This window comes from Ochotona curzoniae, unplaced genomic scaffold (assembly GCF_017591425.1).
Source record: "Ochotona curzoniae isolate NIBS_2020 unplaced genomic scaffold, NIBS_Ocur_1.0 patch124, whole genome shotgun sequence".
Taxonomy (NCBI): Eukaryota; Metazoa; Chordata; class Mammalia; order Lagomorpha; family Ochotonidae; genus Ochotona; species Ochotona curzoniae.
In genome coordinates, this window is record NW_024466667.1 from 155,119 (window position 1) to 181,178 (window position 26,060).

A 26,060-nucleotide genomic window follows, 5' to 3' on the forward strand; every position below is an offset into this window, starting at 1 on the left:
TCAGACATAGATGGCAAAATCTAAGATCTCTACGTGGCAAGTCTTATGTGGAAAATGTTGCATGGATGTGTATGAATCTCAAGAAAGAACTGTTCGAAGAGTAGGAAAGTACTTTAAACATGCAATGGAACATACATTCTTTCACAATGCTTTATTACTCTTCTAATCTTCAAACCTGTCTTTTGTAGCAGAACAATTTAATATTACAGAACACAGACTTAAAGTTCACTAATGACTTTTTCATCATATCTGAACAAACTGTCTCCCTATCAGGTAATATAAACAATCTGGCTTAAGAAATGACAGTGGAGCCAGCATTGTCACAAAACAAGTAAATACTGGCATTCTATATGGATAACAGTTTATGTCCATGCTCCGTGTCCATCCCAGCTCCCTGCTAGCTAATGCCCTGAGAAAAGCAGCGTCCAGTGGTCTGGGTGTTGGGTCCTAGCAGCCACATGGCAGACCTGGATGAAACTTCTGGCTCCTGGCTTCAGCCCTGGCCCAGTGCTGGCAATTGCAGCCATCTACGGATTGAACCAGCTGATCAAAGGTTCTCTGTCTCTGTCTCTGTCTCTCTCTCTCTCTCTCTGTAACCCTCACTTTCTAAAGAAATAGATACATCTTTAAAAAAGAGAGGAAGGAAGGATAGTGATGATTTTAGAGACTAAGTTACCAAAACTGGGACACCAGTGAGTATGCAACCAGGAATTCCTGATTTTTTAGGCTGTGACAAGGAAATACATCAAGACTTTAACTCACAAGTTACAAATTTATCTGGTTAATGGTAATAAGTTAACTAATCATGCCTATTTGTTGTTCTGTAGTTGTTTCTATAATTCTAGAATTCTTAAATAAGGAACTATGTCAACATCAAATTAGTAACTTTATCTTAGTTAACCTTTCTTCATTTCATCTTCAGTATGCCTCTTTCCCTTCAATAAAACAGGATTCGGAATAAGACCACTGTGACCATAACAAACACATAAATCACCAAAAATTATACAGAAACCCTCACTGTTCACAGTAATCAGAAGCTGGGGGAAAAGTAAGCATAGTCTAACCTTTAGTGTGACATCACAGAGTTCTCCATTTTCATAAAATCGAAGAAGCGAGCCATGAAAATCTTTCCAAGCTTCATTCGCTTCAAAGATAAAGGAGTCTTCTCCCTCGCCATCGTTCAGTGAGGATCTGTTCTTCGTTTGCTGGTGCTGCTGCCTTTTGCCCTTTGTGAAGTGACTCCTCGCTTGTTTTGCATTCACAGATTCTGAAGCCATTTGCAACACTCTTTTTAAATGCGCTTCTCTCAGACATCACATGGGTTATTTCTTAGCAGTTGGGGAGAAGGCAGCCACTAAATTTCAGGCATTTTTAAAACCATGCGTAACTGTCACTGTACAATTTGCTGAGATTGAAAAGAACACAACACACGTGAAAACAAACCAGTAGAAACATTAAACCCTACTACTAAAGACTACAAGCATAATTACCATATTGTTTATTAAATAAAAGCTTATGATTGAACACTGAAATTTTCATGCTAAATATCACATAATCCAAACTGATTATTGTACCTTACTAAAGGAGTCTTAAATTCTACTATGAAAACAACTCAACAATACCTGAGATATAGAATATTTAATTTTTTTGGAAACAGCGCTCTGAACCGCAAATCCTGCTTAGAGACTTTATCCAGCTATGCAAGGCAAAAACTGAGGGCTATTTTAATTGAATTACATTATCCTAGATTATAGAGTTACATCACAGTGCCATCACTTAGGAACTTAGCAAATGACAACCTGCTTAAATCTGTTTTCTCAACCATGTAATGGATATCACTAACAGGAATATTTTGAGGATTACACTGAGAAAAATTACACTGCCTGGCATAGAATTGCTCAACTGGTATGAAGACCTCATTTTACTTTTATTTTCACAGAGTTTATTAGTATTTACATGCAAAACCAAAGTTACTTTCATTCTCAAAGTGTATCTGATGAACATCTACATCATCAATTCTGTGTTACAAATATACCTGGAAGAGCCCAGCACTGCGGCATACCAGGTAAAGCCTTTGCCGGCATTCCATGCAAATCCTGGCTCCTGTCCTAGCTGTTCCATTCCAGCTCCTTGCCAATGGCCTCAGAAAAGCAAAGATGGCCCAAGGATCTAAGCTCCTGTCACCAGCTTGGAGTCCCTAAAGAAGATCCAGGTTGTTGCAGCCATTTGGGAAATGAATGAGTAGATGGAAGATTTCTCTTTCAAATAAATCTTTTGCAAAAAACAAAATACATATGTGTATATATATATATATATACTTAAATGTATGTGTACATGTATATATGCATGCATATAAGTATGGAAATATACATACGTATAGTTTAGACTGGAACAATTTTAAATAAAAACATCTATTCCATCATTTATACACATATGATATTTTTAAGGCTTCACTGATATTTTCAACTATCAAAAGGAATACCTATCAATCTTATGTAAAGAATTACATAAAATGTAATAATGGATTTGTAAGTACTTATGAAATTACAAGTCATTTTGCAAATATTTCCATTAGTATAGGATGCTATGCTTATTAAGCAACTTCAGAAAATTATATATATCTTAGCCAGAAAGCTAACTGAATTAGGGTCTGTATGGTTAATCCCACCATTTCCAGCTTTTGATAGGATTCAAAATGGTTAATTTAAGACTACAAATTGGGGCGGCACAGTGGCTCCTCTTCCACCTGTAGGTCTCAGCACTCCACATGGGTGCCAGTTCTTGTCTCAGCTGCTCCACTTCCCATCAGCTCCCTGCTTGTGGTCTTGGAAAGCAGTGAAACATGGCCCAAAGTCTTGGGACTCTACCCACATAGGAGAGACCCTGAGGGGACTCCTGGCTCCTGGCTTTAGATTGTCTCAACTCCAGCTGTTGCAGCCATTTGGGAAGTGAACCAGGAGATGGAAGATCGTTGTCTCTGTCTGTCTCTGCTCTGTAAAATTTAACTTTCCATTAAAAATAAAAATCTTAAAAAACATTACATATAATGGTTATCAGTATCTTCTTTAAAATTTCTGTGGTAGAAACACGCAACACTAAACACCAACAAGCCAGATCTTCAAATCCCCTGTACACAGGAGTGGCTTATGACTTGTTTTTTAACCACTAGAACACCACAAGGCAATGAAGCACCACTCTCGTAATGACTCTGCACAACACTGCATGAACACAACAGAAAAAGTGACTGAAGGTGCAGATTTTGAAGCACAGATTACCATGGAGAAGAGAACTACACGTAGAGTCCCACAACCTGAAGGAGGCTGCCACCTTATACTCAGCAAAAAGCAAGGGCTCTTAGCCCTATAAGGGTACTTTAGAAAATCTGTGGAAAATAAAGTTTAAAAATTTAAGTTTACTTTGCTGCAAAAATTTTGGCATCATGTATTTTTCATGAACTTTTTCAAGTAATTTAATTCAGCTACAAAGAAACAAAATTGTACCACTAATTCAAGTGGAAGCAGATTTCCCCATAATTGAACCGCAACATAAGAATATAACCGGTCAACATCCAGAATGCTGCCTTGTGAGATCCTAAGCAAAACACACAACTACGCTGTGCCCAGAATCCTGACCCACAGAAAATGTGAGATAATATATTTCTGTATTTTTTCTTAGTTTATTCATTTTAGACACAAAGAAACAGCAAAGAGGCCTCCCAGCTGCTGGTGGGTCTCAGGACGGGATGTCTCATGCCTGGATCCCAGATGCCAGCCACCATGTGCACGTGGTGAGCTGTCCCCGGGACTGCCTGGGCTCTAGGGGCTGCTCCCTTCATGGTGAGTACACCAAGGGGGGAGGTCTCCGTGACTGGGCAGGTCTGGGGCCCACCTGCCACCCTCATTGGGCGGTGAATGGGACTGGGGAGGGGCGCGACCTTGGGCCTGGGAGTTTAAACTTCCAGCAGCCTCCCGGCTGCTGGTGGGTCTCAGGACGGGGCGTCTCATGCCTGGAACCACACACCAGCCACGGAATGCCAAGGTGAGGTTGCCTGTACAAATGTGACCACAGCACCCATCCAGCACACGTGAGAACCAGGAAGGGAGGGGGCAGAGCTGGCAGGGGAATAAGGGGTGGTTCCTTTGCTGGACAGCTACTCCCACTGGAGAGCATGAGCTGGGATGGGGCAGACCAGACTAAGCAGGGCTACAACACCTGTGCGCCTCATGTGGACTAGATCAGGGAAAAGCCAGGCTGAGCTGATTATTCCTACTGGTACAAACAAAATTAGAGTGGATGAGGGTTGTTTGGGCTTAGTCACAGCATCAGCTGCAAGAAGCTGGCACTGGGGACTAGTTCTGTCAAGTCAAACCACAGAACTACCTGGAGAGTGCATAATCCAGGAGTGGGAGTGGCCTAGAAGGGAAATAGTGGATTCATCCCTCTTGGGTTACCATTCCCACGGGAGGGCACGAAAACCAGGACAGGGGCTGGGGTGGAATGGGGTGTGGGACAGACTGGACTACTGCTACACATACTGGCAAACCAGGGTAGGGGACGGGCCTGGTGGGGGTTATTGCGGGTCGCTCCAACTAGGCTGCAGCTCCCACTGGTTTATGCAAGGGCCGAGTATGTGCTGGGCAGAACCAGGCTGGACTGCAACACCTATTGGTTCCAGTGGAAGTCGGGAGTGAAAACAGAACCAACCCAGCGATTGCAACCACCAGCTGATCAGGGCCATGGACTGTGCCGGGCCCTGTATTTGCTAGTACATACAAGAATCTGGTCTGAGAACACCTCAGACAAAGTTTCTTTGGAGATTTCCCCAATTGAAATGCTGGACTCAGAACCCTAACCAAGAAAAGAGAGAAGACAGAACAGGTCAATCAACCATCTCAGCTATATGTTGGCAGCAAAATACGGGGCAAACGGAGACTCTATGATGGACTATGTCAATCAGTGGATTCTTCAAAGACTTCATAGTGCTTGGAGTGGCAAGATTGGCAGCAATTCATAACTGGTGAACTATCAAAACCACTTGAGCAAGAACCTTGGAGCATACCCTACATCCGGGACCTGGGGTGGGTGGGAAACTGGGTGGGCCTTCTCCCTTAATACCCCCCTTTTAAACATGAAGGAAACAATATGGAAATAATAGTCTTACCCACTTTCCTATAGCCCTTGAACCTTTTTACCCTAATTAACTATGTAAAAATTGTAAAAAAAATATAATTAAAAAAAAGAGAGAGAGAAAAGAAGAAAGGAAGAAAGGAAAGAAAGGAAAGAAAGGAAAGAAAGGAAGAAAGGAAGAAAGAAAGAAAGAAAGAAAGAGCAAAGAGAAAGGTGGCCAGCACTCCCCTCTGCTGGCTTACTTCCCAAATGGCTACAAAGGCTAGTGCCAAGGTGGGAAGCGGGGAAATCAAGCCAGGTCTCTCGCTTGCTTAGGCAGCACATATACAAACCAGGCCTCTCCTAAGGAAGTCATCAGACGAGAAAAAGGAACCACAGGAATAATACAGGAAAAGAGCAAGTCCAGTTATCCCTAACTGCATTTGATATGACCCATTAGATACAGGAACCAAAAAACATCAAGATTACTGGCACTGGTTAGAGTTTAGGAAAGTTAAAGACTATAAATTCAACACAACAAAAAATCAACAGCCTTACTACACATATACAATGCCATTGTGAAAAAGAGCTTGTTACATCAGTCACAACAGCTACAAAAAAACTAAATACTTGGATAAATTTAACCAAGAATGTGAGAAATCTCTACAATGCAAATTACAAAACATCAAGGAAAGAAACAGAAGAGAAAAATGGAAAAATCTCCCATGTTCATGATTAGAATATCATCAAAATGTCTATATTATCCAAAATTTAGATTCAATGCAATCCCAATCAAAATATGAACATATTTTTCTGATATAGAAAGAAAAGACCTTGAACAACCAAAGCAATTCTATACAGTAAATATAAAGCTAGAGGCAGCACAATACCAGATTTCAAGATACATTACAGTTATATTGAAAACAACAGTATTGAAATTAGAACAGACATGTCCATCAATGGAACTGATGGAAGACCCAAGAAGTAACCCACACATCTACAATCAACTGACAAATGGGGTAAAATCATACTTGGGGGCCTGGAACTATGGCTTAGTGGTTAAATCCTCACCTTGCATGGTTGGGATCCCATATGGGCATCGGTTCTAATCCCAACTGCTCCACTTCCCATCCAGCTCCCTGCTTGTGGCCTGAGAAAGCAGTTGAGGACAGCCCAAAGCCTTGGAACCCTACCCTACATCTGCATCGGAAACGTGGAAGAAACTCCTGTCTCCTGGCTTCAGATTGGCTCAGCTCCAGCCATTGTGGTCACTTGTGGAGTGAACCGTGGATGGAAAATCTTTCTCTCTGTCTCTCTGTATATCTGCCTTTCCAATAAAAATAAATAAATCTTTAAAATCATTACTTGCAGAAAGGACAGATTCTTCAACAAATGGTGTTGAGATCTCCCTCTTAATGGTCTGGGAAAGTAGCAGAGGACAGCCGAAGTTGTTGGACTCGGGCACCCATGTGGGATATCTGAAAGAAGTTCACCAGCTATCAGGAAAATGAAATAAAAAAACCAAAATGAGGTATTGTTGTTCCACTTAGAATGGCTATTATCCAAAAATAAAAAAAAAAGATTAAAAAAAAATAACAAATGCTGACAAGGCTGTACAGAAAAAAATGGTGCAAAAAGTTTCCCCAACACACTTCGGTGGGAATACAAACTAGTACAACCATTTCTGAAAACAGTATGAAGAGTCCTCAGGAAAACTAAGACTAAAATCCATATGGCCCAGGTATCCTACTCCTGGGAAGATTTCCATTGAAAATGAAATCAGCATATGAAAGACATACCTGCAATCCCAATTTTATAGATGCTCAATTTACAATAGCTAAGATATAGACTCACCTAGAGGAAAGATATCTATCAACTGCTGACTGTATAAAGAAAATATGGCCTATACATACAAAGGGATATTACTCAGGTATTAAAAAAGAATGAAACCCTAAATTTTATTAAGATTTATTTATTTGAATGTCAGAAATATGGAAAGAGAGGGAGTTGGAGAGAGAATGAGATGGACAAAGAGATTGTCCATCAAAGGGTCACTTCACAAATGACTGCAACAGCCTGGGGCTGGGCTAGGTGGAAGGCAGGAGCTTCCTCCATGTCTTCCACACAGGTGGCAGGGGTCCAAACATCCAGGCTAACTTCTGAGGCTTTCCCAGGCCATGAGCAGGGAGAATGATTGCAAGTGGAGCAGCTGGGACAGAAATTAGCACACTGGTTGCTGGCATCACAGATGGTAATTTTACATGCTAAGCCACAAAGCTGGCCTCTGAAACCCTAAGATTTGCAACAAAAATACATGCAACTGGATTCATTATGCTAAGTGAAGTGCACCAGACCCAGAAAGATAAATATCACATTTTCTGTTTTCAGTGGGAGTTAATGCATAGGGTAAATATAAAAATTGTATGGATGTCATATCAGTTGGCATTTAATATAAATATTGCTTCACTAACTCCTATGATATATGTGACACTATACTCTTTCCAACATTAAAAAAGAAAGAAAAGAAATGGAGAGGGACAAATAATGAGGACTCTTCTCATTTAAGTGAGGTTTTGTTCTTAATTTTGGTTAGCCATGAGTGTGCTCAGAGGACAAAACATCCATTTATCTGCACATTTATGTATACTTCTTTGTATGTATACTGTACTTACACAATTGTTAAAAAAATTATGGATCTTCATAAAAGCAATATCATTCCAATGGGTAAAATTTTAGCTGAAATCCCCTATCATAATTTAAAAGACTTCGGTTACTAAAGTGAAGTATTCTGTTGCATAAAAAACAAAATCCAAGATGTAATATACTTGTTAGTTTATTTGAAATACAGAAATAGAGAAACCAGAGAAGCACTGGTTCACCCCAAATGCCCGCAACAGCCACAGCTGGGCTGGGCTCAAGCCAGGAGCCTGGAAATCCAGCTGGGTCTCCCATACGGGTGGCAAGGACCCAACAGTTTCTACCTTCATCTGCTGCCTCTAACGGTGCCTAGCAGCACAAGCTGGAATCAGAAATTTAGCCAGGACTTTAACTCAGGCACCATGATATGGGATATGGCGGCTGGGGTGGGAATGAGCGGGTCCCAAGCAGCATCTTAACAGTTTTTGCCTAAAGCCCACCCATAGTAACTTAAATTTTAAATCTACAGTATTCTGCAAACTCCGTCCTCTCTAATTGATGGCTGATATCTCCAGACTTCTCAGAATATTCCTGAAAAGGCCAAATCTAGGGAACCATATGTATGTTCCTTTATACCCAAATTCCCAAGTACTGGTTCAAAATGGTGAACTTTGAAAAGCATTCAAGCGGCAAACAAAACAAAACAAACTCGAACAATCACTATCAAAGGAAAAATGAGACTCAAGGACAAAGATAGCATTAATCCAACAGACTGATTCATTCCAAAGTTTGCCATGCATTGTTTGATCCACCTCCATCTCTCCAGGCCTTGTGAATGCTACTGGTCACAGATCCAGCAAGGGAAGCCACCTTTACAATCAGACCGGCCATCAGCCTATCACCACACACAAAAAAAATAAAGCTGACTTCCAAGCCCTGAGATAGAACTCAAACTTAGAACTATACTCTAGTGCTGAAATTTAAAAAATGAAAATGAGACTTATTTCAAATTTAAATTATAAATTCTAATATAATCTACATAAGCAAATAACTTCCAATAAATTACACACACCTGTATTATTTCCTAACAAGTAATAATGAAAGTAAAAAAAAATCACTTGAGATTTAATGTAGGGGTCACATGATGGCACAACTGGCTTATCCTGTTTGCAAGTGCCAGCATCCCATATGGGCACCGGTTCGTGTCCCAGCTGCTCCACTTCTGATGCAGCTCCTTACTTGCAGCCTGGGAAAGCAGCAGAGGATGGCCTTTGGCCTTGGGACACGTACCAGAGAGTCCGGAGAAAGACCTGGGAGGAGACCAAGGAAGCTCCTGGCTCCTGGCTTCAGGGTGGCAGCGTTTTGGGAAGTGGACCAGTAGATACAAGATCTTTCTCTCTGTCTTTCCTTCTTTCTGTAAATCTGACTTTCAAATAAAAATAATTCTTTAATAAAACAAAAAAAAATTTAATAGAACTTTATACTCTGTGATAGGAGATAAAGCAGACGTATGATGTAAACATGATCTAGTTTGAAAAGCACTTGATTTTCTTTCACACTTGGTGTTTTGTCCAGAATAAAAGGTCAAAATCTTACAATATAACAACTTTCAGCATTTTAAATGATATTCAGACATCCTGGAAGATACAGTGCCATTCTCTACCACGCACTCTACTGTCCATCAAAGCTGTGAGAAGCAGACAGTATCTAGCTAACAACAGATCAGACACCTGGCCCAGCAGCTAAAGTATTTCAAAACCCACACACTAATCTAAGAGCTCCAGTCCCCACTCCACTTCCAATTCAATCCTGCTTCCTGCTAACACATACCCTGAGAGACAACAAGAGGAAATTCATTTACCGGAGTCCCTGGGAGACCTCAATGGTGTACCAGTTCCTGGCTTCAGCCTGGCTTACTCCTGGTTATTGCAGGAATTTGGGTAGCAAAAAATAAATAAGTAAATAAGCAAACAAACAGAAAGGAAGAAAGATGACTTTCTCCTTGTAGCTGTGTATTTCACACAAATAAAATACTTGGTGCCAGTGTAGTGATATTGCAAACAAATCTGCTATCTGTAGTGCTGGTCTCCCATATGGAATCTGGTTCAAATACTGGCTGTTCCACTTCTCATCCAGCTCCCTGCTAACGGCCTGGGAAACCAGCAGAAGATGGTCCAAGGCCTTGGGCTCCTGCACCCATGCTGGAGGCCTGGAAGAAACTCCTGGCTCCTGGCTTTGGACGGGCCCAACTTTGGCTGTTGTGGTCATCTGGGGGAGTGAACCAGTGGATGCAAGATCTCTCTTGGTCTCTCCCACTCCTCTCTGCATAACTCTTTCAAGTTGGATAACTGGTGCCAGCACTTGACTCTAGCTTGCTGTAGATAGACTCTACAAGTTAAGGTGCTAGGGTGCAAATGACTGAGTTCTAACAACCTACATTGCAGACTGGATTTCATTCCTGAATCTGGCTTCAGCCTTCCCTCCTGTCTCCCTAGGGCATTTGTGTGGTAAGTCAGTGGAGGGCAGCTTTTGCTCTCTCTCCTTCAAAATAAATACATAAAATTTTTTTAAAAAGTAAAATGGTGTCAGTTTCTATAGCTAATATCTGACATCTGATATCACAGAAGACAGTGCCAATTTTTAAACTTAAGTGCCAAATTTTTTAAATACAGAAGCTATTTGAAATTAAGGTGTTAAACATATTTCCATAATTTTTCAATGATACTAAGCTTCAGTTTTCTACAACTCAAAAGCACCTAATAAACAAAATGATTCAGTTTATTGAGTGCACAATACAATCACTGACTTGTAATGGAGTCTATGCACTTCAAGTGATACTGCTATGTCAAGATAGGAAAATCAATGGTAACCCAAATGAGGAAGTTTGGTCAGGGAGGAGGCTATGGGGACAAGAGACACACAGGAAGTCCCTATACTTTTCACTGAGCTTAAAGCTCCTCTGGAAAGAAAATCTACTTCTGGGGGTTGTTGCTGTGATGCAACAGGTTAAGTTGCTGCCTGGGACACCTGCACACCATGGGTCCTGGCTTGTGTCCCAGTTGCTCGGCTTCCTGCTCCCTATTAATGCACTTGGGAAAACAGCATAAGATGGCCCCAGTGTTTGGGCCCATTAGCTCGCATCCTGGCAGATCAGAATGAAGCTCCAGGCTCCTGCCCGGTGTGGCTCTTGTGGCCATCTGGGAGTGAGCCAGTCAATGGAAAGTGGATCTCTCTCCTAACTCTGTGTTTCAAGTAAAATGCATAAATCTCAAAAACATAAAGGAAAGTCTATTTCTTCAAGAGATTTCTAACTGTATCCCATTTACTCGATAAAAAATATTACTAAAAAAAATACTCTGTGCATTGAGTTTGTCAGCATACAAAACTTAGTATTACAGAACACACCACCTTAGAAAACAGTAGTATCACCAAATGCTAAAGGAACGACCAGACTTCAATGTTAAAATGGCGACATAAAGTGCAATACAGGAATCCTAAGCTGTCTGTGTTGACGTGGTTGTCACCTTCCAGGAAGTGGGTAAAAGAGCCCTAAGTTTTCAAGTGACCACAGACCACATCGCGAGGCCGAGTTTTCTCCTCATGCACAGCCCGTAAGACAGCAGGTGAGGGCGGGGCAGAGGTTTGGGTTCCTGCTGGACAGGAGGGAGACACACCAGTACCAGACCGCTACCTCCCCCCATCTCCCCACCCCCAGGATCAGCTCCAGCTGCTACCAACATTTGGAACGTAACCCAGAGACGCTAGATGCCTGCCTCTCTGCCTTTTAAATTTACAATGCTACAACGGGTGCTAGAAAGAAACAGGAGGAAAAGTAGCAGCTAATGAAGAAGCCACCTACAAGCAGCTTTTCAGGAGCCAGTACTGGCAGCGTTTTGTAACTGTGTCAGGCCCCGGGAAAATCAGGCAAGATCCAAACGTGCCAGGGCTGGCACAACACTCCCATCAATCCAGGTTCTAAGAACTTTCTCCCAAAGTCTCCTCCCAGAGAGGCAATAACACAAGCTTCGGGATCGGAGCCCCCAAATACAGGCACACAATCAAAGCAGATGAAAAGGAATTCTAATAAACGTTTAATGTATAAACTGATCGGATTTCAAAAGCTTTCCAAACCCAGGCGACTCAACACTAGGATGACTCCCCTGCAAGGCCAGATAGGGACCAGGCGCGGGCTGCACCTGCACACAAATTGGCTGCCATCTGGAAACAGGGGCACGTCCCCCAAAACTGCCTGCAGCGGCTGCGGGCTAGGAAGAGGCTTCCCGCCGAGGCCCCGGCGTCACACCCGAGCCCCTCTTCCAAGACCCTCCCAGGACTGGCCAGTCCCAGATCGGAGGCGAGCCCCCGGCCGGACAAGCCCCAGCGGGCTCCGAGCCCCCCAGCCTCGACCCCGGCAGGACTCCCTGGGGCCCGAACCCATGCAACCGCGCTCGCCCCGCACCTCCCCGCGATGCACCTGCCGAAGAGGCGACCGAGGAGCGACCCGGCGGAGGCTTGACAGAACCAGACGCGGGCTGCCCCGCGGGGAGCAGGGCCAAGTTCCTCCCGCCAACCCGGGCACCAGAAGCCGCGGCGAAACGGAACGGGGCGGGGCGGGGCGGGAGGTCGGCCGGGGCCCAAAGCCTTTCAGCTGTGGAGTTCGCGTGGCCACTCGGGAGCGAGCAAGCAACGGCGGCGCTCCAGTGGGAGCTGAGGCGCGGGGGCGGGACGGGCGCGGGCGGCTGTCCGCTCGACGAGGCAGAGGGCGTGGGGAGCGCTGAGCCTTCGCTCACCTGGACTCTCGCTCCCCGCGGCGTCGCCCACTCCGGGGCCTCGACGCCTCGCGGCCGCCCCGCTGCAAGTCACAGCCGGCCCGGCACGAGCAGCCGGGCACGCGCGCCCCCAGTGCGCGGTTCCGTGGAACCCGGGCCGGCGCCGGCCGTCCTCGCTCCTCAGACCTGGCGAGCCACGGCCTCCGGGGACGGCGTGGGCGGGGCGAGGAGGCACGCAGGGGTCCGCGCGCAGCACCCTGGGAAGTGTAGTTTTCGGTCATCGCCCGGAGGCCACGCCCACGCCCCCGTTTGGGGTTCCCTGGGGTGCCACCCCGGGCGCTGAAGGTAACGCTTGGTGGGTAAGGGTAAGCGGAGGTTAGCAAACGTCTCCGAAATTTTAGAGAGGCCCTCGCGTCGCCAGTGCCTCTGAGGTTTCCATTGCTACACTTCCGGTACTTAAAAAACTCAGCTGCTGTCGGCTGATTCCCTGCCGCGCGGTCTTGGGTGTTCAGTTATTAATGTCTTTAAAAGACGAAGCGGGCGGGACGGAGCTGGCTGCCCTTCCCCCACGTGTCCCACACCGGATACACAGAGCTGCTGGCGTTTGTAAATAAACACAGCGAATAAACCTTGGGTTGGCCTAAGTCTTGATTGCTGCCAACCCTAGCCAGGGAAAGTGATGCTGCAGGAAACCAGGAGAGGAATATGTGAGCCGGGATGTGGCTCAAGCGAGCAAAGGAGGACATTCTATGCTACCAGTGTCTTGCCAGGGCAGCCTCGTGTCAACAATCCTAGGACTCTGTCATCAATTTAATGATAGCACATTTATTAACAATAACACTTCAGTTTGTGTTGATTTTTCTAGAAGGAAGTATTTATATAGGCATCTGATTGAAAAATCCAAAAATGATTATCTGAAATTTTATTTCCAGAAAAAAGAAATATTTTTTCCTTTTTACATAAAAATAATGGATTCATAATATATCAAAATGCTGTTCTCTAAAGCATTAACATATTTCAGCTCTGTTGTAAACATCCTTGAAAATGTATTGCAAAACCACTTTTTTTAAAGATTTATTTTTACTGGAAAGGCAGATCAAATTTAAAAAGAAGAGAGACAGAAAGATCTTCCATCCACTGGTTCATTCTCCAAATAGCCACAAGGCAGGAAGCTGAACTAAACTTCTTCTGGGTCTCCCATTTGGGTGCAGGGTCCCAAGGCTCCACTGCTTTCCCAGGCCACAGGCAGGATCTGAAACAGCACCCACCCATAGGGGAACCCAGCACACGCAAGGTAAGGATTTAGCCATTGAGCCATTTCCTCGCTGGCAGAAGGGGCGGGAGAGGGAGCTTTACATTTTTTTTTACTTTTATTGGAAAGGCACATCAGATTTACAGAGAGAAGGAGAGACAGAAAAACAGAAGAGCAAAAAACACTTTGAAGAAAGAATGCGGAGCCTGCCACAGTGGCTCACGAGACTAGTCCTCCCCCTCCAGCACCAGCAACCTGTAAGGCTGCCAGTTCATGTTCTGGCTGCTCCACTTCTCATCCAGCTCCCTGCTTATGGCCTGGGAGAGCAGTGGAGGATGGCCTAAAGCCTTGGGCTCCTGCACCCATATGGGAGACCTGGAAGAAACTCCTGACTCCTGGCTTCAGATCAGCTCAGCTCCCACTGTTGCAGCCATTTGGGGAGTGAACCAACAGATGGGAGAGCTTTCATTTTGTCTCCCCTCTCTGTCAGACCTGCCTTTCCAATAAAAATAACTACATCTTTTTAAAAAGGGGGTTAGTCATAAAAAGTAAAATTTGGCACATGAGGTAAAGCTGTACTTGTATGTAAAATGGAACTTCAAAAAGTTTCCAGAAATGTGAAGTTAAAGAATAAGCTTCCTTGGATGTAAAAAGCTCTGGAAACCCATGCATAGCTTTTTCATAATACTAACTTTTCACATTGTTTAAGTACCCTTTGTATTTGATGAAGCATATTCTAATAGAAATGTCATTTTATAGTCTTAACTTTTTAAAACCAGTTTGCATTGCCTGCTAAAAAAATGTCTAAAGAGGAAAGCTGTCCTTTTTTTCTGTCAACATGTGCAAAACAGACTCCTCGTAATTACTAAAAATGCATATCAAAATATTTATAAAATATTTAAAATTATAAATACATGCGTAACATTTCAATGTAGTTACCACATTATAATACTTCTTCATTCAAGAATATTGGTTGAGGAACCAGTGCAGTAGCCTAGTGACTAACATGCTTGTCTTTTCTGGGCAGGGATCCCATATGGGCGCCGGTTCGTATCTCGGCTGCTCCACCTCCCGTCCAGCTCCCTGGTAATGGTCTGGGAAAGCAGAAGAGATTGGCTCAAAACCTTGGGACCCTGCATCTGCATGGGAGACCTAGAAGAAGCTCTTGGCTCTTGGCTTTGGATCGGCTCAGCTCTAGCTAATGCGGCCACTCATGGAGTGAACCAGGGAATGGATGATCTTTCTCTCTGTTTCTCGTTTTCTCTGTATAGTTGCCTTTCCAATCAAAATAAGTAAAAATCTTTTTTAAAAGTATTGGTTGAGCACCATGAACAAAACTGAGTAGACCCTGCCCTTTGTGGAGACTTGCGGTCTAGTCATTGAGACAGAGAACTGAACAGACCAGGAGTGATGAGGACGGATGTGGAGGACGATCAAGGGAGTGGGAGCACGTAGAATCCACCGTTTCTGGCAGTTTATTTAAATGTTTTGGATTGCCTGAATACGGAACCAGCATTGTGATATAGCAAGCCAAGCCACAGATTAAGATACTGGCACCCCTTAGTGAAGCACTGGTTTGAATCCCCGCTACTCTGCTTCAAACCTGCTTCCTGCTGAGGCACAGCAGGAGATGGCCCTTGACACACGTGTAGGAGAACTGGATAGAATTCCTAACTCCTGGTTTCAGATGGACCCAGGCTAGGCTCTGACGACTGTTTGGGAACTGAGGCAGCAAATAAAAGATTCTTTTTCTTTATCCCTCCTTCCCTCTCTCCCTTCTTTGCCTTTCAAATAAATAAGTGAATCTTTTTTTTCCTGTCCAACAGTTATGAACATAGTCTGTGTAGTGCCTCTACCTTTGTGTAGGCTTGTGTTCAGTTGCCCTCTGGGCTTCTATAAATTGAGTCTCAGCTGTTGAAAAAAGGGCAACCAAGCGGTTATGTATCGGTAGAACAACAGGTTGTCAGGTTGTTTTACTCCAGTCCTCCACTCTTGCCTGTCAAGTGACAGGCTGAAACTTTTCTTCTGGTTCTCTTCCTTGCAAAAGAAGTGCGATTGCAAGTTCCCCTTTGCCATGTTGTGGAGAGCAAGTCACAACATGTAGAATGTTAGGAGGAACCTGTATTTGCCAAGCAGGGCGATTACAGCTCCTGCTACACTTCAGAAATCACTGCATCTCGTGGCTGAAGTCAAGGGGTTTTAAGCTCTCATTAACACGCAGCAGCCAGGGATTTCCAATCAACTCAGATGGTGCATATTACAGATCAATTTACTTAGGCAAATCAGATACAGACACAGAGAGCTGTGTTCAGCCACACTCTTAACCTGGTGCTATCTTTGTGTGCCATTATCCAGCTTCACCCTACCACAATGAGGTCTGCCTGCAACTACCCAAAAGCAACCACTCAGAAGGTCGGAGGAGTTGAGCTTCTGTTTGTACCATCTGCATAAGGGTTATGGATTCACACCCAGCATCCTAACCGCATCCATACCTGGGGGTGGAAGATGGCTACCCAATGTCATCCCAGGGTTCCTGATGTGGAGCACACTCCAAGGGTATTGCTCAAGTGCAATAGTTCTGATAGTTCTGAAATGTTATTGATTTCATTGCTGCAAGATTGAGGAAATTCTTCCAAGGTCCATTGGCTGACGTAGTCCATCTTAGAATCTCCATTCACCCAGTTACTTACTTTCAAAGCTTTATTGGGTGAGCTGTCTAATTTGTTCTGCCTTCCATGGTACTAGACATCTTTTGCAGGCCTCAATGAACTGGTTATCATGTCCTCCATGAGCATCTGGGCATGCTGTCCACTGCACAGGCCTCAGCAACTGAGAAGATCCAGTTCTGACACGTGCACTCCATGGTCAGATCCTGTGATTTTTCCCCATGGTTGGAGTTCTGAGTCCAGTGATCCAGTTGCGGAGGGTGGTCCCCAAATAAACCTCACCATAGGTGACCTCAGATCTGACTCCCATGTGTGCCAGCCAGTGTGGGGTTCAGATTAGTCCATCATGAACATCAGACTACACACACACTGGTGGTGTGTGACACAGTTGCTGTGTCAGTTCTGTCTCAGTCCCGTCTCTTGTGCAAACCAATTGATGCTGCGACCCAGCCTAACCCTACCCACCGCACATTTGGCCCTCATGCTCATCAAAGGGAACTGCAGCCCAATTGGAGTGGCCTCAGTAACTCCCACCAGGCCCACCCCCTGGTTCCTGTGCATGCCAGTATGTGCAGCAGACTGGTCCAGTCTATTCCAAAATCCTGGAGTTCATTACTAAGGCTGAAGGTAAGATGAGCAACAATTACTGTTATGTTGAATTTCTTTGAATTTGAAAAAATTCAAAAAGTGAATTTTCAAAAACGAAAATAAAGTTTTATTGCACTAATGTGAAGGTAGTATCAGGAAACAGACTACCAGAGTCCTGTTCTAATGAAAGTCTTCAGAGACATCACACACCTGTGGCTCACTTAGTCAAATAGCTTAGATGGGCCACTGGCACAAGACCAGAAAATGGAGCCTTGCAGTATGTCTTGGGGTAGAAGGTAGGAAACGATTGTTAAGAGAAATTGAAGCACCACAAGAAAGGCTGACTGTGGATAAGGGTGCTAAGACAGGAGGGAAGTGCGGCATGTAAGAGAACTACAAGCCAAGTCCTCTGACCCAGATAGGGAGGCCGTGAGCCGGCTGGCATTCAAGTGCTTTGAGGACATTTCCTAGACAGACAGAGACCTTGGGCAGCTGTGTGGGGACTGACCATCTGGCTGCAAACTGTGCCTCCACAGCTAATGAAAATAAGGTTGGCTTTTTCATCAATCTTCCCAAATCCCTACATAGGCCACATCTGAAAATCCTTCTGGAGGCTATACAGCCTTTGATTCCAGGATTAGAGATGCAGACTTAAATGCAAATGTCTTTTGAAGTTAAATCACTGCAATTTATTCTGACTAAAGTTCAACTGGATCACGAATCAACAGATAGGATCAGATTTTTTCCTGTGTTAGTGTCTCGGGAGTTTGGTTCAGCAAGCAGTCCCCAAGGCCCTTAGTTATTATGGGCTACTCCTGTTCATTCTCGCATGATGCTGAGGAAATGAATCCAAGCTAAGAATATACACTTCGTCAGATTTAGAAAATGCCTGGGATTTTTTGTGTTTTGGCCGAAACATATCCTGAAATACTAGGTCTATTTCCTTGACTTGCGAATCATAAGTAGTCTTGATTTATATACGTTCATTAGCAAAGGAAAACTCACATCTACAGTTTTTAAAAAGAATCGCACGTATGGTTTTTATCGGGGATTCTTTGTAGTGTAGCATGCTTAGGTCTAGGAATGAAGCAAGCTGTGGCAAGCAGGGAGCAGGTGTGAGGCTTCTGCTTGTCTTCGCAAGGCTGGGCACTCTTGCCTCACAGGGGAACCCTCGGCAACCTTACGGGATGCGTGGAACTCCCAGGCTCTGACTGGCTGACAGCCTGATGAAGGTGATGATAAATGTAAGGAAGGCTGGGTTGGCAGGAGAACCTTTGCAGTAGATCAAGTGCTAATCTGAGGGTAAGCGGAAAGTCAACCACCTTTGCATGCAACACGATGGCTTTGATCATTAAGATAGATAATAAGACTGTTGATTATGTTACTGTGTCTCTGAGTTTTGTTTTAACAACTCCCTCAGATTTTTGTAATGATGTATTGGAAGAAACCTAATAAAACCAGTGTCTGGGAGCGACTCACTCACCTGAGAGTGCACCCATTCCTTTGGTCCCTGTGATTAATCTTAAATCTTGCATTTCTAAGTCTTTCAATTCCTGTCCTAAAGGAAGGCTAGTCTTGTTTCTTGCAGGATTGTTGCATGCTGGTAAATGACAATTTTTTTTTTAAAGTTCAGAATGTAAAATTCAAAACTTTCTATTAGGATATAATCTTTTTAAGATTTATTTTAATTTTTTTTTGAAGCAGTTGCAGAGAGAAGGAGAGAGAGATCTTCCATCTGCTGAATCATTTCCCAAGTGGCCACAGTGGCTGGGGCTGAGCTCATCTGAAGCCAGGAGGCAGGAGCTCTTTCTAGGACTCCTACATGGTAGGAGCTGGAGCTGGGAACTGAAGCAGGGGCCCAAGGACTTGAGCCATCCTCTGTTGAGAGGTCTTTCATCCACTGGTTCACTCCCTGAATGACTTCAACAGTAGGGAGAGAACACAGAACCCAAGCTATCCCCCACTGCTTTCCCAAATGCATTAACAGGGAGCAGGGAGGAGTGGAGCAGCCAGGACTCCGGTCTGTACTTACATGGGATTCTGTGCTTGCAGGTGGAACCTTGACTCACAGTATCACAACACTGACTCCCAATTTCATGTTTTATGTGAACATTTTAAGGTCGCTCTGTATTCAGGGATTCTCTCTCTCTTTTTTTTAAATTTTCTATCTGCTAGTTCACTCCCCAAATGTCCACAATGGTTGGACCTGAGTTGATCTGAAGTCAGGAGCCAGAAGCTTCTTCCAGGTCTCCCGTGTGTATTCAGGATTGCAAGGCTTTTGTCCATCCTCCACTTCTTTCCCAGGCCACAAGCTGGGAGCCGGATCAAAAGTGGAGCAGCACAGACACGAATTGGTACCCAAATGGCATTCCAGAGTTTGCAGGTGGAGGATTAGTCTGTTGAGCCACTACACTGGTCCAGAAGTATTGTCTCTCTTTTTTAAAATATTTATTTGTATTGGAAAGTCAGATAAATAGAGAGGGGGAGAGCCAAAGAGAAAGATTTTCCGTCCACTGATTCACTCCCCAAGTGGATGCAACGGCCAGTGCTAAACCAATCTGAATCCAGGAGCCAGGAGCTTTTCTGGGTCTCCCACACAGGTTCAGGGTCCTGAGGCTTTGGGCTATACTTAACTACTTTCCCAGGCCGCAAACAGAGAGCTAGATGGGAAGCGGGGCTGCCAGGACACACGACCCAGGATCCACATATGTGCAAGATGAGGACTTTAACCACTAGGCTACTGCACCAGGCCCCAAGTACTGTCTTTTACTCTGTTCCAGACCAACTTTATTTGATTGTATACCTTTTAAATGTGTTTACATTAAACTTGCACAATAACAGTGCTCTAGCACAGAACATTTTGAAATTAAAAAGATTTTATTTCTATATAAGAAAAAGTTTTTTTTCTAGAAATGAAATTTCAAATTCAGATGGTCATTTTGGGTTCTTCAGACAGATGCATATGTAAATGCACCTTCCTAGCAAAATCAATATGTATTTATGTGTTAATGTTAACATTGACATGATTAGATCTTTTCTGAAATAGAGTCCTGAGATTATTACTCGAGGTTGCTTTAAGAAAAGACAGAGGAATATCCTTCTTTAAAGTTGGGGTTCTTTGCTTTTTCTTGAGCCACATCCTCACCCACACATTCCTCCCCCGACGCAGCATCGCTTTGACTGGCAAGGGTTTGCAGCAGCCGGTACTTTTGTCAACCCCAAGGTGCTGTTTATGAACCCAAGCAGCTCTCTGTATCCGGCGTGGGACACATGGAGAAAGCCACTCAGAAACAGCTGCAGCAAACCCAGCCCCCTTCGCCTTAAAGATTCAACCCTAAGAACGTTTCGCAAGGCATAGCCGGGGATTTGGGGTATAGAGAAAGAAACTAAGTTTTGTTTGACCAGGAAGTGAAACGATGAATCAGTTCAGAAGTGCTGACGGAGTCCAGTCCTTAGGTCCCCGTCGGCCCACATCCTGCTGGCTTTACCCCCTAAGGCCCCAGGGAGGACGCTGGCGGTCCTGGAGCGAGCCCCAGTGTAGAGGACGAAAACTACACCCCACAGACAGCTGTGCACGGAGCCCTGCGCACTCATCCCCTGCCTCCTGCCCTGGTACTGGGCCGCAGCGGGGTCACTGGGGTCGGCTGGGAGAGAGTTTTGCAAGCTGAGCTTTGGCAGCTCTCCTAGGAGCCGCGGAGGAGCGCGGAGTCAGGTAAGTGGACGTCTTCCCACGTCCTCTTTCTCGGTGAGAAGCTTTCGCTCAAAGCGAGCCCAGCTACACCCGGTTACAGCTGGGTGCACCAGCTGGGCTAGTGCCTTCGCGAGCCCAGCTACACCCGGTTACAGCTGGGTGCACCAGCTGGGCTAGTGCCTTCGACTCTGTCAGCCTCACCGGTGGCTCCTTGAATGCCTCCTCCCTGTATCTCTTCAAAGGAGAAGGGCTGGCAGGTGCTTCGCGGGATGCCGGGGAGCGCAGCTGAAGGATGCTGTGGAGGAGGGCTCCTAGGGAGGGCTCGGGCCCTGTATCCGCAGCCTCTCCGGATAGTCGTAGGAGCGGGAGGTCCTCCTGATCACTGCTGTCCCCTCTGAGGGGAAGTCCCCAGCCTTGGGACACTTCGTTTGGAAAGCCTTTTAAACCCGATGACCTTTTGTGGAAAATGTTTACGAGTGTTCATTCCTGGCCCCATTGCCTCGTTGTAGGTGCTCCTTAGGTATTTGATGAAACGCACGAAACTTTCATTGAGAGTGTCAGTGGTTACACTTAGAGGAGAAAAACAGTTTCCTAAAAGAGGCCATTGCATTTCTTCAAAACTCTTGGGAGACATAGTATGTGCTCAGTAGATGTTTATGAATTTGATATGTTATATGTATGTATTTTGAGTTATCAAGTGGGAAGTAAGGAGCGCTGAATTGAACAGCCCCTCCTCACCGTGACTATGTGCAGGACGAGCTACCTGTGAAGCTGGGGGTTTATTTTGGTGCTCAGTTTGGGAGATTCACAGTCACTATGGAACAGGTTCACAGGGTATTGCTGAAGGATGACAATGGCAAAAATGTGTCCAGAGGGATGATCACGTGGTGCTCTGAGAAGCACAGAAAATGGCTAGGGGTCAGGTATTTTCCACAGCAGGTTAAGTCACCCATTATCTATTTTGGGGGACCTCAGTTCCGTACCTATCTCAGCTCCTGGTAGTATTTAGGATTTAGCCTAGAGAGGCAATAGGATTGGCTGCAGTCAGGGCTTGGGGAGAAGGTTAACCCTTCTTCAAATGGTTAACCAATGCATGGGAGTTTCTCTCATACAAATACTTAAAATAATAATAATAATAAAAATAGAAAGCGGATTCAGGCTCAATCTTTGTGCAACAACCGCCTTTAAGTGTATGCTGGGATGACCTAAAGAGTTCCCACTTGGTCCATTACCTGGATACCGTCGTGGGGTAAAGTTTCCACCAGCCCGGTGCCAGCCACACAGGCTCTTGGGTTTAAATGTTAAACATCTACATGAGTTCAGGACACTCTCCTAGTCAAAGCATGGCAGGTGCTTGGGGGAAGAGACAAACTTTGCAGGGGCAAAGTTCTGTTACTGCTCGTTCGCTCTGTTCTTCAATTTCCTCTCTTAATGTGAAATAGCCAGTAAGCTACTTTGTAAGGCAAATATAAATCATGACTGTTCAAAAAATAAAAGATATTTCTAAATATTCAATCTTTTAAAATATGCTTCTAGAACCTTCTCTCAAAATGCTAGTTGTGGGCCCAGCGGCGTGGCCTAGCGGCTAAAATCCTCACCTTGAACGTGCCAGGATCCCATATGGGTGTCAGTTCTAATTCCGGCAGCTCCACTTCCCATCCAGCTCCCTGCCTGTGGCCTGGGAAGGCAGTTCGTGGGGCTGGACAGAATGGACATGGACTTCCACACAGCCGCTTCTCCTGACAGTTGTCTGCATTTGCCTTGTTTGGCAGTTTCCTAGAAAACCTAGGCACACGGGCTTATCCTTTCTGGAGTGACAAGGATCCCTCACGGGAACAATTTTACCCCGGAGCACTTGTTTGTTGTTAACATCTGCCTGGTGGATGTTAAGAGTTGGGAGAAAATTTAAAAGGAAAGCGAGATAATGGGTGAGTTTTTTTTTTTTTAAGATTTTTTTTGGGCCTGGCTGCATGGCCTAGCGGCTAAAGTCCTTGCCTTGAATGCACCGGGATCCCATATGGGTACCGGTTCTACTCCCGGTTCAGGCCCCACTTCCCATCCTGCTTGTGGCCTAGGAAAGCAGTCGAGGACATCCCAGGGCCTTGGGACCCTGCACCCGTGTGGGAGACCTGGAAGGAAGTTCCTGGATCCTGGCTTCGGATCGGCATAGCATCAGCAGTTGTGCTCACTTGGGGAGTGAATCATCGGATGGAAGATCTTTCTCTCTATCTCTCCTCCTCTCTGTATATCTGACTTTGTAATAAAAATGAATAAATCTTTAAAAAAATTTTTTTTGGAAAGGCAGATATACAGAGATGAGGAAAGACAGAGGAAAATCAAATCTTCCTTCCATTGATTCACTCCCCAAGAGGTTGCAAGAGCCAGAGCTGAGACAGTCTGAAGCCAGGAGCCAAGCGCCTCCTCCAGGTCTGCCATGCGGGTGCAGGGTCCAAAGGCTTTGGGCCGTCCTCAACTGCTTTCCCAGGCCACAAGCAGGGAGCAGGATGGAAGTGGAGCTGCCGGGATTAGAACCGGTATCCATATGGGATCCTGGTGAATGCAAGGCGAAGACTTTAGCCGTTAGGCTACTGCGCCGGGGTGAGCTTTCTATAAGGGTGCTTGTAAAAGGTCTGATATATTCCCAGGAGTTGGAAAACCAGACACATACAAGGTGCAGGATGTATTCTGAGCAGGACACACCAAGAAGATCCCATAAGGTCACCTTTGACCTTGAATCTCTGCATAGGTAAAAGGTAAAGGCTTAGGCAGAGTTGTAAATCACCTACCGGGCATTGAAGGCATGCTGCCATGTGCTCTCAGAAGCCCCTACAAGCCTGGGGCTTTTATATATATATATTTGAAGTGGTGTGTGTTGTGTGTTTTTTTTTTAATTTTTGGTTGAATTATTAGCTGTCAAATAGGCTAACTAAGCACAAATTTCAAAAGACCGCCTGTGACAGATAATGTGAATACATTCAGCTTGTATGTAATCAGTGCAGATAAGTCACACGTAACATAAATTAAATAAGCCATAACTAATGTAAAGGGAAATGGAGCATCTGGTTTCAAGAAATGCCACATTAAATTGATGGAAATTTCCAATTTTCAGCAAGAAATTATGATGCATATAAAGAGAAAGAAATGCATGGTAAATAAGGACTAGAAAGCAACAAATGGAAGCTTCATTAAAGAAGAGTGGGGGGGGGTGGAGGTGGAGCTTGGTGTGGTAGCCTAATGACTAGGGTCCTCACCTTGCATGCGGTGGGATCCCATATGGCTACTCTGCTTCCCATCTTGTTCCCTACTTATGGCTTGGGAAAGCAATGGAGGATGGCCCGAAGTCTTGGGACCTCTTGGCTCCTGGCTGTGGATTGACTCAGTTCCGGCCATTGTAGCCACTTGGGGAGTGAACCAGCAGACAGAGACCTTTCTCTCTGCCTCTCCTTCTCTCTGTCTCTGTAAATCTGCCCTTCCAATAAAAATACATCACTTTAAAAAGGTGGGGGTAGGCTTGGCAGGAGCCGGCGCCCGGAAGGTCAGCGTGGAAAGGAGGCCGTGGGATCGCGGCGCCGTCCTCTGTGTTCACAAACACGAGGGACTGCTGGAGACCACGGCGGGGAGTGGATGGCCATGGAGGACGACGGAGGAAGTGGCAACAGGACACTGGGGGTACGGGGCCAGGTAGTGGGGCCTGGGCTGCTGTTTGGAGCCGGGGTACTCGCACAGACTTGGCCAGCGTCCCGCTAACTGGTATGAACCCTCTGTCTCCTTATTTAAATGTGGACCCACGGTATCTTCTACAGGATACCGACGGGTTTATTTTACCAACTGGAGCTAGTAAGACCCGGGGCAGATTCGAGCTGACCCTTTTCACCATTGGAGGATGTTGCATGACAGGGGCTGCATTTGGGGCAGTGAACGGTCTTCGGCTAGGATTGAAAGAAACCCAGAACATGGCCTGGTCCAAGCCCAGAAACGTACAGATCCTGAGCATGGTGACAAGGCAAGGAGCACTTTGGGCTAATACGCTGGGATCTCTGGCTTTGCCCTATAGTGCATTTGGTGTTGGCATTGAGAAAACACGAAGGGCGGAAGACGACCTCAACGTGGTAGCAGCCGGAACCATGACGGGCGTGTGTACAAATGCACAGGTGGTCTTGGAGGGGTAGCATGAGATGGTGTGGCAGGACTCACTCTTACCAGTCTCTATGCACTATATAACAACTGGGAGCACATGAAAGGCTCCTTGCTCCAGCAGTCGCTCTGAAGCCAGCTCCGAGGAGGACACCTCAGTCATCAGTCTGAAGCTGTTCTGTCTTCTGCCTACAGTTATTTTTTTTAAATTGGAGATTTTGATTTGCAGCAGCCTCCTTGCCCTTAGTTGAAGCCAAAACCCTGCGGTGGGTGTGGCCAAGTGATGCTGGGTCTTTTCCTCCTTTGGAGAAGACGTTGCACCTAGCCTCTCTTCCCCTTCAGCTGGAAAACCACTTACTCCCAGAATCCAGGTCCTGATTGCTTGTAATGCTGTACTAAGTTTATTCACTTGAGGGAGCCGAAACTCTTATAATGCCCTAGACCACAAATAGAGGGTTAAAAACAGGACCAAAGGTAGCAGCTTCAACTGAGTGGGTGTTTCCATTTTAAAGCATGTATCTGACTGTAATGTATAAGTTTCTCTTGACTTTACTGCCTCAATAGACTAAAACTTTTTTTGTGGTGAAATGAAGGGCTACTGGTGATCATCACAGGTGGAGTAAGATTTTCCTCCAAAGGGGCTGACACTAAACCTCATAATGTTTCAGGTTAGCCATTAAAGTAGTGGACTAGAATACTCTGTCCAACAATCATGACTAAAAAAAAAAAAAAAAAAAGGTGGGGGTAGGGGATAATGGGTGGGAGTTGTGGCAAAGTGATTAAGCCTCTGTTTGGCATACCTGGCTGATTTTGAGTCGCACATCCTCTTCCAGTTCACCTGCTTACTAATGCAGTGGATTTAGGTGTGCATCCCAGCCACCTAGTGTGAGATGCTGGTGGAGACCCAGGCTCCTGCCAGAGCCTGGCCTAACTCCAGCTGTTGCGGGCCTGAGTAGCTCTTGCTCTCTCTCTTTCTCTCTCTCTCTCCTCCAGATTTCTCTTTGTCCTTAACATAAATACAAATAAATAAATGAAAACATGTTGATAGATGCTACAACATAGATGAGACTTGAAGACATTAATCTTAGTGGAAGAAGACTGACAGAAATGCCTCATTTTTTATAATTTCCATTTATTTTTATTGAACATCTAGAGCAGGCAAACACAAAGAAACTAAACGTAGATTTGTGATTACTAAGGGCCAGAAGCTAAGGAGA

General features: G+C 45.1%; 1 protein-coding gene and 1 pseudogene across 4 annotated transcripts in view; one reads left to right on the plus strand and one right to left on the minus strand.

Moving 5' to 3' along the window:
- Positions 1–12,618, minus strand: part of LOC121166320 (kelch-like protein 8) — a 41,419-nt gene extending 28,801 nt beyond the window's left edge. The window contains exons 1-2 of one of the 4 annotated variants that reach the window (XM_040995462.1): positions 12,534–12,618; positions 1,065–1,405 (exon numbers count right to left, since the gene is read on the minus strand). In XM_040995462.1, the coding sequence (XP_040851396.1) occupies positions 1,065–1,277 (213 nt within the window). In that variant the 5' untranslated portion in view covers positions 1,278–1,405; positions 12,534–12,618. Of the gene's footprint in view, positions 1–1,064; positions 2,280–12,533 lie in introns of those variants that run through there. The other 3 variants (XM_040995465.1, XM_040995464.1, XM_040995461.1) reach the window with 3 other exon arrangements.
- An 8,360-nt stretch (positions 12,619–20,978) lies between these two features.
- LOC121166317 lies at positions 20,979–25,007 on the plus strand (annotated as a pseudogene).
- Positions 25,008–26,060: the final 1,053 nt, after the last annotated feature.